Below are 13,040 nucleotides of genomic sequence, written 5' to 3'. Positions count from 1 at the left end.
GGGAAAGTAAATGCCAAAAACAGTATACGGAATGTAAAGGATTGACAACGTCGTGAATAGGGAAGGGGTGTGCGTTGTGTGTGTGAGTGTAAGTGTGTGTGTAAGTGTGTGTAAGTGAGTGTGTTGCGTGTGTTAAGTGTGTGAGTGTGTGTAAGTGCACGCGTGTGTTAAGTGTGTGTGAGGGCGCGCGCGTGTTAAGTGTGTGCGTGTGTGCGTGTGTGCGTTAAGTGTGTGTAAGTGAGTGTGTTAAGTGTGTGCATGTGTGTTAAGTGTGTGAGTGTGCGCGCGTGTGCACGCGTGTGTTAAGTGTGTGTAAGTGAGTGTGCGCGTGTGTTAAGTGTGTGTGGGGTGGGGTGGGGGCGTTGCTGGTCTCTACCTCTCCCCTGTCCTGAGCACTTCTGCAGGCGCAGCTCATTAACTCGCGAGGGCGCGGTACCGGCCTCCAGCCACAGGGGGCGGTGTCGGAATCACCCACCGCGGCGGGCGGACCGCTCATCGCGCGCCGCGTGACGTCATCACGGCGTGCCGGGGCGCACGCGAACTGGCGAGGCAGCGGGCGCGGCGCCGCGCGTCCCTGCGTGGGCGCCCTGGATCCGGCGGCGGCGGCGTCCGGCGGCCTGGAGGTCGCCACTCTGGCCGCTCTGGCTCGCCTGGCGTTGGGAGGGCGGCGAGGCTGCGCCCACATGAGCCAGTGGCACGGCGGCCGCGGCGGCCGGGGCCGGGGCCGGGGCCGGGGCCGGGGCTTCTCCGGCCGCGCCGCGCCCAGGAAGAAGGTGGGAAACCACATCCCGGAAAGGTGAGCGCCGCTCCCGCTCCGGGCTGCCCGCCCCGCTGCCTCGGCGGCGGCCTGGCCCGTTCCGCCCGCGTTAGCGCTCACGGGCAGCCCCTCGGCCCCTGCGAGCCGCGGCGGGCGCCCTGCCCTCACTGCCGGCTGCAGAGCGCGGGGCCAGAGGCCTCCAGCGCTCCGGAGGCGGAGGTCGCTGGTCTTCAAATCTCAATCGCCTTGGTGTTTGATGCTAGGCTGGGTTGGTTAGGGCATGGAAGGCCTGGCCGTTTTGGTTTTAGGTATTTCCTGCTTGTGCAGTCTGGTACCTGTTTCCAAGATGGGGAAACGGGGAAAAGGTTGTTAATTTACGGAAGATGAATAGGTTGAGTGAGTGACGAAGGACGGAGCAGAGCAAAGGGACAGTCTGTGCGTGCTAGGCGCCCTGCTGTCTTAGAGGCGATGCTGACATTCAGGCTGACTAACTTTTGTCACAGGTGGAAAGATTATCTCCCAGTTGGACAGCGGATGCCTGGGACCCGTTTCATCGCTTTCAAAGTTCCTTTGCAAAAGGTAAGTGGGAGTTAATCCAGTGTTTTTCAGAAATTTAAATTCTCTCAGCTCTGGTCCTGATTGCCCTCTGTTTTCCTGTTTTATGTGGGGGTGGGGATAAATGCATAACGCGATGCAGGACTTTGAAGCAGGTTTACCCTCTCACCTTACTCTCTGACAGAAATACGAAGCTAAGCTTATGCCAGAAGAATGCTTTTCTCCTTTGGATCTTTTTAATAAAATTGAAGAACAAAATGAAGAACTCGGATTGATAATTGATTTAACATATACTCAGCGCTATTATAAAGCAGAGGTAAGTAGAACCCCTAAATGGGGGGGGGGGAGTCATAGTAATTTAACAGTTCCCATCCTGTGCTGATGTGAAAACTAAGCCTCATTCACGGGTAGTAATATTTTTAAAGGAAAAGCAACTAGTTTCCCTAATTTCATGTTGCAGTGAGATTGGAGAGTGAACATGGTAGTGAGTGACTACAGTCCCAGGCCTTAGGAGTCTGAGGCAGGAGGGTCACAAGGTCACGGACAGTTTGGATTATGTAGTTAAATCTGAACAACCCACACACAGCACAGAGACATGACTTGAACTATAATATGTACTGTACCTAAGTCTCTCTTCATTAGCTAAAGCTCTGTAACCTCTGAACATTCATTCCCTATTCTCCTACACTTCAGACCCCTAGTAACCTCTTACCTGCTTTATGACATGAACCTCCCAGTTTTGGTACCTCATAACATAATTTAAATTTAATTAAAAAATTAATTTCATCATTTCTCTCCTCTTCCTTTAACCTCTTCCAGTCCCTGCTTTTCAAATCCATAGCGTCTTAACTCTTTTTTTTGTTGCTACATGTATGTAGCAAATGAACGCACACATGTAACCTTCTGAGTCTGTTTAGTTTTGCTTGTATGTGTGTTTTTTAGGGCCGACCCTTTAGGGTGCTTATATCTGAAGAGTAAGTCTCCCTCTCTCAGCCGTTCTTAATTGACCTAGTTCACCTAGGGGTGGAGAGGAAAACCTTACTCCTTACAGCCCTCTGCAATTGCTCTCACCCACGGTGGCATGTCAGCTGGCATCACTATCCGGATCTTGTTTAAGTACCCGTATTGTTGGAATTTCATGAGTGGAGCCTTCCCTGTTGCATCATAAAATACAGTCTTGCAGCTGGCTTCCTGGTCTTTGGGCCCTTAGAATCTTTCTGCCTCCCTCTTCTGAGATGCTCTCTGAGTCTTGGATGTGTCATTTGGGGCTGGGCTGGCACAGTCCCGCCAGTTCTCTGCATTTTGACTCGTGGCTTTTTGTAATCTGTGTGCCGTAGAAGGGTGAAAGTATTGTTGTATGAGCGTTATACTTACCTGGAGAATTTGTTGTTGTTGTTATGTTTGTTTATTTATTTATTTAGATAGGGTTTCTCTGTGTGACCACTCAGACTATTCTGGAACTCCGTTTGTAGAGCAGGCTGGCCTTGAACTCACATCGATCTGCCTGCCTCTGCCTCCCGAGTGCTAGGATTAAATGTGTGCCACCACCACCCATCCAGTAATTTTTTAAAAGTTGTTTTGTTGTTGTGTGTTTGTTTTTGTATTAGTGTTTTTGGCTGCTTGTATGTATGTTCACTGCAAGCATGCCTAGTGCCTGTGGAGGCCAGAAGTCTGCATTGCATCCCCTACATCTGGGTTACAGAAGGTTGTGAACTGCTGTGTGGGTCCTGGGAATTGAACCACTGCTTTTAACTGTTGAACCACCTCTCCAGCTTCAGTAGCGTGTGATACTGTCTTGTGTGAATTATTTCATTGTGTCTCCAATGTTTATTGACGCACATACCAGAATCTTTTTTTTTCTGGCTCAGTATTTAAGTTATGTGTAACTGCTGTGTTTCATTATGGCTCCTACATTTCACCCCATTCTGCCTTCCTTACCCCCCACTTCTCTGTGTGTGTGTGTGTGTGTGTGTGTGTGTGTGTGTGTGTGTGTGTTGTGGGGAAGTGCTCTTTGTTTTTAATCTACATTTTTTGGTGTGTGTGTACATATGTAAAATACAATACTTGTTCCTTAATATCAGTTCTTTGATGTCAAATTTGCAACCTGATAGCTCCTAAATGCCATAAAAACTTTCAGTTTGAAGTTGCGTGTCTGTCACGTGGTAAGTCAGGTTGCTGTCCGTGTGTCTTTCACGTTGTCTTTGTCCTGTTCTCTAAATGTTAGCTGTGTGCTGGTGGAGCCCATTGTTCTCCCTCAGTGGGCGCCACACCAGCTTCAGGGCTGCCTTTCCTCTCTGCTTCCCTCCTGTCCTCCCCCCCCCCCTTCTTCATTTCCCTTTGCTTCACTTCTTCCTTACTGTTTTGTCTTGGGTTTGGTACTCGAGGCAGAGTCTTAATATGTAGCCCTGGCTGACCTTATGCGCCCCCCCCCCCCCCCCGCGGTAGTCTCTAATGGAATTATGGGTGTACAGTACTCCTCCTGCCTTGATCTTTCTTTTTCTTTCTTTCTTTCTTTCTTTTTTTTTTTTTTTTTTTTTGAGATAGTGTCTCATAGCCAGGGCTGTCCTCAGTTGCTGAGGACACCCTTAAACCTCTGATCCTCCTGCCTCAACCTCCCAAGTGCTGTGATTATAGGCATGGACCACCACAACCAGATTGATTTCCTTTTCTGGACAGCCTTGATTTGTTTTAACGTGTGTGTTTGTGTGCTATCATGAGTTTTTGTGCACTGCATTCATGCTGGGACCTAGAAGTTAGGAAAGGGCGTGAGTCCCACTGGGACTGGGGTTACAGACAGCTGGGGTGGCTGTTTGACACACAATTTCCAGTGTGTCTGTGATTTTGAGATGGGTTGTTGTTATGTTGCCCAGGCTGATCTTGAACTCCAGTGTTGAAGTGGTCCTTCTGCCCAGCCTACTGGACACAAGGACTATAAGGGTGTGCCAGCATGCCTGACATGAGACATTTTCATAGCTGCTCATGTGTCCTTCCATTGGGGCATATAATGAGTGGTTATCTCTTGTGGTATTAGTAATTATTGGTGACTAACCTATTCCTTTGAAGCTTCAAAACGTTGATTTTCTTTTTTCTTTTTTCTTTTTTGAGACAGGGTCTTGCTGTGTAGCCCAGGCTGACTTCAAACTCAAGATTTTCCTGCCTCAGCCTCCCAGGGTCTAGGATTACATACAGGTGTATGCCACCACACGAGGCTATTCAAGGTGAATGTTATCATTCATGTTTCATTTAATGAAGTTTCTGCTTGTTTATTTACTCAGTGATGTCAACATGATTCTTTCCTCTGGGTTAACAACTTTCAAAGTAGTATCTTGGGTCCCTAGCACCTGCCAGTAGTGACTAATCAGAATTTATTTATTGAATTTTTTCTGTCATTACAAATTCCCCTGCAGTTGCTTTTTCCAGTTGGAGCACAGGTGGAGGCCTCTCTTTAGATAGTTGGATAGTTTGGCTCCTAAAACATTTTTTGAAAAATAATCTTGAGAATTTCAAGCCTTTATAATTTGTGTTTTGATGACAATCGCCCCAACACCACAGCTAATTTCCCCTGGTTTGCACAATGTTATGTCCTCTTTTTTATGTGTATTGCCCACTCTTGTGTATGTTCACGACATGCTGGAAGGTGCCCGTGGATGGTAGAAGGAGGCATTAGATCACCTGGACCTGGATTTACAGGTGGTTGTAAGCTGCCTGATGTGGGTGCTGGGAACTGAACCCAGGTCCTTGGCAAGAGCAGCAAGTGCTCTTAAGAACTAACCCTCTGAGCCATTTCTCTGCTCTACCCAATGCCACAGTAAGTTCAAAGTTAGCGCTGTCCAAGTGCACATGGATGCAATGCCATCTTCTGGGGCATGGCCAAGTACCTAGGGCCTCACTTCTGAAGAAGACTGACACCCCCTTCCTAGGTAGCTCTAAGCTGCCAAAGCTCCTCGGCTAGATTAAATCATTTCTTAGCCTTAATCTTTTGATATGTCCTGATCATCTCTGATCACTTTGTCTGCATTAAAGAGTTCCAGGCTCATCTTAACAGTTTTTTTCCCCAATCCCCAACCTGACTCAGCCTTTGCAGAAAGAGTTGTTTCCTTTCAGTGGGGATAATTTTTCAGACATGTGAGTGTCAGGTATATTCTTTTGCTAATACACTGACATTGTTCTGAAGCTTTTGTGGATAGAGTAGGAACTGTGTGTAAAAATGATGATAGTGCTTTCCTCTTCAATCCACAGTCATGTATTTTTTACCTAACCTCTCTTTTTTCCCTAAGACTATTGCGTGTGTGTGTGTGTGTGTGTGTGTGTGTGTCTGTCTGTCTGTCTGTCTGTCTCTGTGTGTGTCTGTGTGTACCTCTTTGTCTGTGTGTGTCTGTGTGTATCTCTGTGTCTGTGTGTGTGTATGTCTGTCTCTGTGTGTGTCTGTGTGTACCTCTTTGTGTGTGTCTCTCTGTGTGTGTGTGTCTGTGTGTCTCTGTCTCTGTGTGTATCTCTGTGTCTCTGTGTGTGTGTGTGCGCGCGCGCGTCTGCGTGTCTTAGTGTCTGAGTCTGCTGCATGTGTGCAGGTGCCTGCTGAGGTCGGAAGAGTTCTGGACCCTCTGTGAGCCATCAGACATGGGTGCTGAGAGCCGAAGTGTGTCCTGGAGGAGCAGCAAGCCCCTCTGAGCACTGAGCCACCTGCAGCCCCTCACCTGCCCCTTCTTCCTCTTACTGCTCTCATGACTGCTTTTGAAGGCACAGAAAGGTGACATAATTAGAACTGCCCACGTAATTTTTAGTCACACCATATATACCCTCTTTCACATGGGATTTGGTGTGTTTTGTGTACCTAGTGACTTATAGTTTCAGTGAAAATCAGTGCTTTGTAAGAAGGGGCACTTTAGTCAGAGTTGCTGTCATGGTAAGATTATTATCAGTTTATACTCATGTTCCCCAGGTCTTTCATATATACCTACAAGTGAAATAATATGCATTTTTCTTTGTTTTGCTTTGTAGGATTTGCCAGAAACTATTTCTTACATGAAAATTCTTACAGTTGGCCACCAGGTACCCAACAACAACACTATTTCTAAGTTCAAATGTGCAGTTAAAGAGTTTTTAAAGAAAAATAAAGATAATGGTGAGTCCTTGTGGTTTCTTTCTTTTTTTTCTGTCTGAACTCTGTTGTACGTTTTGAGTAGTTGAAGACTTTTTAAAATCTCTTATTTTAATTGTGTATGTGTGCTTGTAGCTATGTGCATATATGAATGCAGGTACTCAGAGTCCAGAGGTTCAGATTCCCTCCAGCTGGAGTTACGGGGGATTGTGAGCCGCCCAGCACAGATGCTGGAAAACTGAATATGTGCTGTTCAAGAGCAGATGTGCTCTCAAGTACTGAACCACTATCTCTCCAGTGCAGTTTCCAGACTTTTGATATTGATAATATCTGTTGTCTTTGAAAACATCAGCTGGGTAGTATTAAAGTGTTGGCCACAGAAACAAATTTGAGTTATAGATGTGTAATATCATGGGAGTGTTCCCCTTTTTTTGTCAGCCCCTTGGAGACCAGGGTTAGGAGTGAAGCAGTCTCCCAGGGGATCAGGGCACAAGCAGGCCTGCCGTACATACCGCAGATGTTTCTGCTGTTTTTCTGAGTACAGTTGTGATTATTATTTAGCATCAAAAATGAAGGTGGGCTGAGGTCTGTAGTTAATTGTTGAGTGCTTGTCTGGCTTACATAGGCCCAGTTTCAGACGTCAACATTGCACATGCACAAACACCTCCCAGTTTCCGCTTCATAAACAGACAAATGGCTTTGTCTAATGCAGCTTTCACCTGATGGATGCATCTATAGTTTGCATCATTGTGTCTAACCAATACTTGCAAAATTTCCACAACGATGAAATTTTGGTAGGTGATTCTCAATAATGTGTTTCTTAAGCCACTTTTTTGTCATAGCAGTAATAGTTCACTAATTTGTGTTATTCTTCAGAAAATTGTCTTTAACTTAGTTTTGGTGTATCTTGTTTTCTTAATTCTGTATCTTGTTCACTTAATTCTGCATTTCCTGTCTTATAGACAAACTTATTGGCGTCCACTGCACCCATGGCTTAAACAGGACTGGTTACCTCATTTGCAGGTAAGTTGACAACCTAAAAGCCAAAAGTGGTTAGTGTGTTTGTGGGGTTACAATGGCAGTGTAAGTTTACATAGAAATGGGTGAAGTATAGAGCAGCCTTGTCTCCACCCAGAGACTGCCATCAGCGATACAATTATAGACTACACCGATGCTGATAGAAGTTCAGCTGTATGGCTTAAAGTACAGTAGACATTCAGGTTTACAATTTAATGTGCAGTAGGTATCTTCCTGTGGAAGTATTTGGAGGCCTCATTTTTGAATGTTATACTGGTGTTTCCATACTAATGAACATGCAAATCAGAAGTTTGGGGTATGATAAAACATCAAAGTGGTATGAGCGTGTTTGGATCCACATATCACTGACTCAGCAGAACCTCACTTGACTTGCAGGTTCTGAATTAGGATGCAGTGTGATGGTTCTTAGGGAATTGCTGTGCTGTGTGGGTTACATTTAACGTGTCTCTGAAGAAATAAGGAAGACTTCAATAATAAATAATAAGTTAGGGGGCTATCACTGTCAAGTGCTGAGGAGGACAGGAACATGGTACCGTGATGGGCAGCCATGACCTGTCTCATCAAGAAGATGGTGCGTTTCTGTGGAAGGCTGGAGAGACTGTCTGAAGGTTGAACTAGTGCTAGCTGCGTAGGGACACAGAGAGACTGGACTGTGGCTCAGCCAGGACCCTAGCGTAGGAGAGCATAGAGCACATACCTCATTGCAAGAGACGGGCAGTGTGGAAACAGCAGCATAGACCGTGGGAAGGCGGTGCAGGCAGGAGCCAGAGCTGGGCCAAGCAAAGCACCGTTTGGGTCTGTTTGGTGTTGTTGAACCTTTTTAGGGTGTATTGAGCCCATCTATTTCTGCTGAGTAAAGAATGCTCTAGAGGGGTAGAGTCATTAGGTTTTTGTATGAATTGGAGTATAATGGTTCTTGGAAGTCATTTTGGTAGAAGGATGTGGTCATCACTGTCAGGACCCTGGTGGTAGATGGAAGGTGAGGGTGAGGGGACAGTGGGTGACAGCGGGTAGCTCCTGTCTCTGACGTGCGCAGTTGGCATTCTTAGCTGTGTTACTATTTTTCCCACTCGATTTATATGTTGTTGGTTCCTGATTAATACATGTTGTTATTAAGGAAGTCTCCTGTTTTTTAGTTCACAAAGTATTTTTGATGAAAATGACTACTTGAATCTACTTTTTAAGCATTTGCCTTTATTAGTTTGGTCATGCATTTCCTTTATTAGTTATTAAATGTAAGTACCTGTGTTAATTTCTGAAGTTGGCCAATCCTGAAATAGTCTTTTTCTATGGTCATGGCATGTTATTCAGTAACTGTTGGGTTAGATATATAGTATTTTCTTAGGATTTATATGTCTCCACTTGTAAGTGAAATTGGACCTGTTTTGATTTTTGCTTTTCTTTTTGTATATTTAAGTGACCCACATTATGTTGTTTTGTTAGATATTTGATTGATGTAGAAGGCATGAGGCCAGATGATGCAATTGAATGTAAGTATGGGGGTGTCACTGTTTTTCCCTTTCTATAAAAGCTATAGGTGGAAGTGTAGACCCACTTTTCAGTTTTTGGAAACAAAAAAAAAGAATGCATATGATCAATATAAGATACCAAGAAGAAGATGAAGAGAGAGAAGGAAGGAACATTACTTCTTGGGGCTGGGGATGTGGCTCGATGGTAAAGCACTTGCTCAGCCTGTGTGGAGCCCTGAGTTTGATCTTCAGTACCAAAACAAAGAAAATAACAGTAATATAAGGTGGTCTTTTGCCAAAAGCTATGAAGGAATAGATCTGCAAGCGATATGCTAGATGAATCAACTTAATGATTAGTCAGTGAATGTGAGCTTTGGTTTGTTTTCTCTGGGTAAGTTTTCTTCCTGTGCAGCTATTTCTAACTGTTCTCCTTCACCCACTCCTCAGTATTCAACAGGTGCCGGGGGCACTGCATGGAAAGGCAGAATTACATTGAAAACCTGCAGAATCGCCACGTCAGAAAGTAATTATTACGTTTTGCTGAGTCAGATTTGTGGTTGGTGTTATTGGTGGGACCTTAGCGGGTAGTCCTGTGGGCAGGTGAGGGACAAACATGCAGTGCAGACAGAAATTACATGAGAAGGGAAGGACAAGGAGAGAGGAAGAGTCGGGGGGGGGGGGAGTAGGCAGAGATTGTGAGTGCATACAGTCAGGGTACTGCTTGCCATGCGCCCCAAGGGGTGAGGCCAAGGCGTGCCTGGATGCTAACAGTTAGGAAAACTGCTTTTATATAATTCAAGTAGCACATTACCCTGGCATCTTGCTTGCTCATTTGCTGAGTAAAACCTAAACAAGCAGGAATGGGGGAGTTGAGATCCTGTCTTCACAAACCAAAGTACATCGTCACTAAAGTGGCCACAGGAGCTGGGATGTGGTAACGCTGTGGACACTCTCTTTCAGGACCCGCAACGTTAGTACATCTAAGTCCGGCGGTCCTGAAGACTCAGCACATCTTAAGGGCCAAGTCCACAGTGCCAACAAGCCTGTGAGCCAAGGACCACGGAGCAACCAGCCTGCTGGCCGTCCACCGCCGCCCCGGCACTTTCCTACCCAGACCCACAATCCCCAGCAGTCATTCAGGTACCTGTGCTTCCCTTCCTTGGAGCTGAGATGCCAGGAAAGCACACTAGCAGTGACCAGCAGTTGGTGTTCTCTTCCTGACAGTCAGTAGGGCTCACATTGCTCTGCAGATCAAACGCTCTTCAGAGGCAGTGAGGAAAGGAACTTTTATTATTTTTAAATTTAATTTAATTCAGAAAAGGTTAGATGAGGCTATTAGGGAATAAAATCTTATTTTGTGTGTGTGTGTGTGCGTGTGTATACATGCATGTATGGAACCATCCCTAGGCTTTAAGAACCATGAACTCTTAGGCTCCATAGTTTTTGGAACAAGGAAGGGAAGACTAGCATTTAAAGAACAAATACGAAGCCAGGTTGGGTAGTGGCTCCTGTAATCCTGGCACTGGGAGTAGAGACAGAAAGACTAGAAATTCATCATTGGCAGTATAGTGAGCTTGATGTCAGCCTAGACTACATGAGACTCTAACCCCACTCCCACCCCACCCCCAAAACAGAGAAAGAACAAATGTTGAAAGTTAGTAAAATCCTGATAGAAATTGTTACAAGAGATTTGAAAAGATTAAATCATACAAATATTTCACTTGGGAATGGAAAAATTCTCAGTTTATTAGGAGTCTCCAGAGAATTGGAAGATAAAGAAGGGAGAGACTGTGCAATTAGATGAGAAGGGGCCTTTACTGGAGTATTAGCTTGTGTGACTGTAGGTTGAGAAGTCCCTCAACAAGCCCTCTGTAAGCTGGAGACCCAGGGAGCATGGCAGGTGTCTGCAGGACCCCAAAGGAAAGGCCTGAGAAGCCTTTGGGAGGGGTTGCGGGGAGGAGGAGTGGGTGAATTTGCCTTTGTGGTTGTGTTGTAATCCCAGCCAGGTGGCCGGTGCCTGCCCACATGGAGGGCAGACCTTCGTACTCCGTACTCTTCATTCATCAGTCTTCTTCAGAAGCACTCTTGTAGACATATGCAAAGAATACTAGCTTCTTAGCTTCTTACTCTAGTCAGGATGCTACCCAAAGTATTGTAGCGTGTAAGACATTTTTGGCTGTTGAATTAGCTGTGGTTTTTATGAGCACTTGAGGGTCGTGACTGTCAGCTGGTCTGAATTTGTCTTCTTACTCTGGCATCCTCACTGTGCAATCTTGGGTGAGACCTTATCTCTAATCTCCACTCTTTGACCTGGAGATTTTAAAACACATAACCCATAACTATGTAACTATGGCTGTTGCCTGCTACATCTGTTAAAGCAAGTTGGCAAATTGTTACCTTTTATTTTTTTTTTTTTTTTAAAGATTTATTTATTATATATACAGTGTTGCCTGCATGTGTCCCTGCAGGCCAGAAGAGGGCAGCAGGTCTTTTTACAGCTGGTAGTGAGCCACCATCAGGTGTTGGGACTTGAACTCAGGACCTCTGGAAGAATAGCCAGTGCTCTTTAACTTTTGATTCGTCTTTCCAGCCCCATTGTTACACTTTGAAAAAGATGCTGCTGGTGATGCTGAGAGTGTGAATAGCCCTTTTGAATCAGTTTTAATGGCCATAAAGATGCTCATACCTGGTTAATTCCATGTTGAGACTATTTCTTGAATCCTACTGTCTCAGGCAGAGCTAGGTGCTGTGCATACAGTAGTATCTGAGATGCTAATCCCCAAAATAATGATAGTAGGAAAACTGGTAGTACCTGTGATTGATACAGCCAAGTAACCATGACTATACTGTGACATTTTTAAAGCCACTGACATGAAAGGTTGTTTATAACATTAAAAAGTAGTAGCAGGAACTGGAGCGATGGCTCAGCAGTTAAATGTACTGGCTGCTCTTGCAGAAGATTCGGGTTTGTTCCCAGCACCCACGTGGCTGCTCAACCTCCTGTAACACCAGTCAAAAAGGTGAAAAGGGATAGAGACCAAAGAAACAGCCAATCAAATGTGACTACGTGAGAGGCGCGTGTGCGTGCGTGCGTGCGTGCGTGCGTGGGCTAGAGAGACAGAGACAGGGCGTGCGTGCGTGCGTGCGTGCGAGGCAGAAGGCGACTTCCTGTTACCCTTCACTCGCCCACTGTTGTATTGCACATGCTAGGCCAGCTGGCCGAGCTTAGCTTCCAGGAGTCCTGTCTGCCTGCTGCTTGGTGCTAGGGACTGCAGACACGTGCTACTGTTCCTCAACTTTCTGTGGGCTCTGAGCAGCCAGCCCCAAGTCCTTACACTTGTTCAGCAAGAGCTCTATCACTGAGCCATCTTTCCAGTCCTAGCTCCATTTTATGAAAAACGAAGGGAAAGATAAGTGATTATCTGCTCGGTTTTCCAGGGTAGGAAAGGGTAAAATCAGAATATCTCTATTATTTTACAAAGCTTATGATATGTTAATCTTGATAATGATTTATTGCTTCTTGTTTAAGAAAATTTTCACAAAACCAGAGTGTTTACCAGAGAGGCCTCATCCCTCCTCCTGGTCCGGCTGGAGAGGACTATTCACAGAGAAGATTCATCTGGAACCTGAAGCCAAATGGCAGCCAAGCAACCCAGAATAAGAAGTGGACTTCTGGTAGCTACCAGAGACCTTTCTACCCAGCACACTGGGGATGGGCCCAATGAGGCCCACCTGGCTTGGCTGTTACAGGGGCCATCTGAGATCAGAGCCAAACAGAAGACAGCTGGATGACTTTTAATTAAATCAGGTCAAAGGAATTAAAATTTTTAAAACATTTTTTTAAACTTTTTTAAATCTCTTATTATTCTTTAATGTGTGTTAAGTTTAAAGATGAATTGCATTGCTGATGGATGTACAATAATTATAATAGTCCAGAACACTTGTCATTTTAGGCTTCAGCTTTTCTCAGATTTCTGAGTGGATAGACTATTACGAAATTTTTTAATTGCCTTTTCTGTTCCCTGTAAATTTCCTCTGCCCATGTTTGTAGTATGTGTAAGTGCAGAGGTTCATAGTTTTCACCATGTTTTGTTACTGACACAGTATTCAAGGGTTTATTTTT

The 13,040-nt window shown here is 45.2% G+C and overlaps 1 protein-coding gene across 1 annotated transcript; it reads left to right on the top strand.

Annotated features, from left to right (window-relative positions):
• Positions 1-599: 599 nt before the first annotated feature.
• On the top strand, positions 600-12,762 carry Dusp11 (dual specificity phosphatase 11). The gene is made up of 9 exons (XM_051202936.1): positions 600-796; positions 1,261-1,336; positions 1,497-1,628; positions 6,311-6,434; positions 7,373-7,433; positions 8,892-8,938; positions 9,365-9,440; positions 9,878-10,057; positions 12,447-12,762. The coding sequence occupies exons 1-9, from the start codon at positions 684-686 to the stop codon at positions 12,640-12,642; spliced, it is 1,005 nt and encodes a 334-aa protein (XP_051058893.1). The 5' UTR covers positions 600-683; the 3' UTR covers positions 12,643-12,762.
• The last annotated feature ends 278 nt before the right edge of the window (positions 12,763-13,040 follow it).

Source organism: Phodopus roborovskii, unplaced genomic scaffold (assembly GCF_943737965.1).
Source record: "Phodopus roborovskii unplaced genomic scaffold, PHOROB, whole genome shotgun sequence".
In the NCBI taxonomy this organism is placed as follows: Eukaryota; Metazoa; Chordata; class Mammalia; order Rodentia; family Cricetidae; genus Phodopus; species Phodopus roborovskii.
The sequence above is the reverse complement of the archived record's forward strand: the minus strand, read 5'-3'. Positions and strand labels throughout refer to the sequence as shown.

Coding starts and splice junctions, on each gene's coding strand:
- Dusp11 (XM_051202936.1), top strand. CDS start 684: ATGAGCCAGTGGCACGGCGGCCGCGGCGGCCGGGGCCGGGGCCGGGGC. Junction 7,434..8,891: donor ACTGGTTACCTCATTTGCAG/GTAAGTTGACAA, acceptor TTGTTTTGTTAG/ATATTTGATTGATGTAGAAG. Junction 9,441..9,877: donor CAGAATCGCCACGTCAGAAA/GTAATTATTACG, acceptor ACTCTCTTTCAG/GACCCGCAACGTTAGTACAT.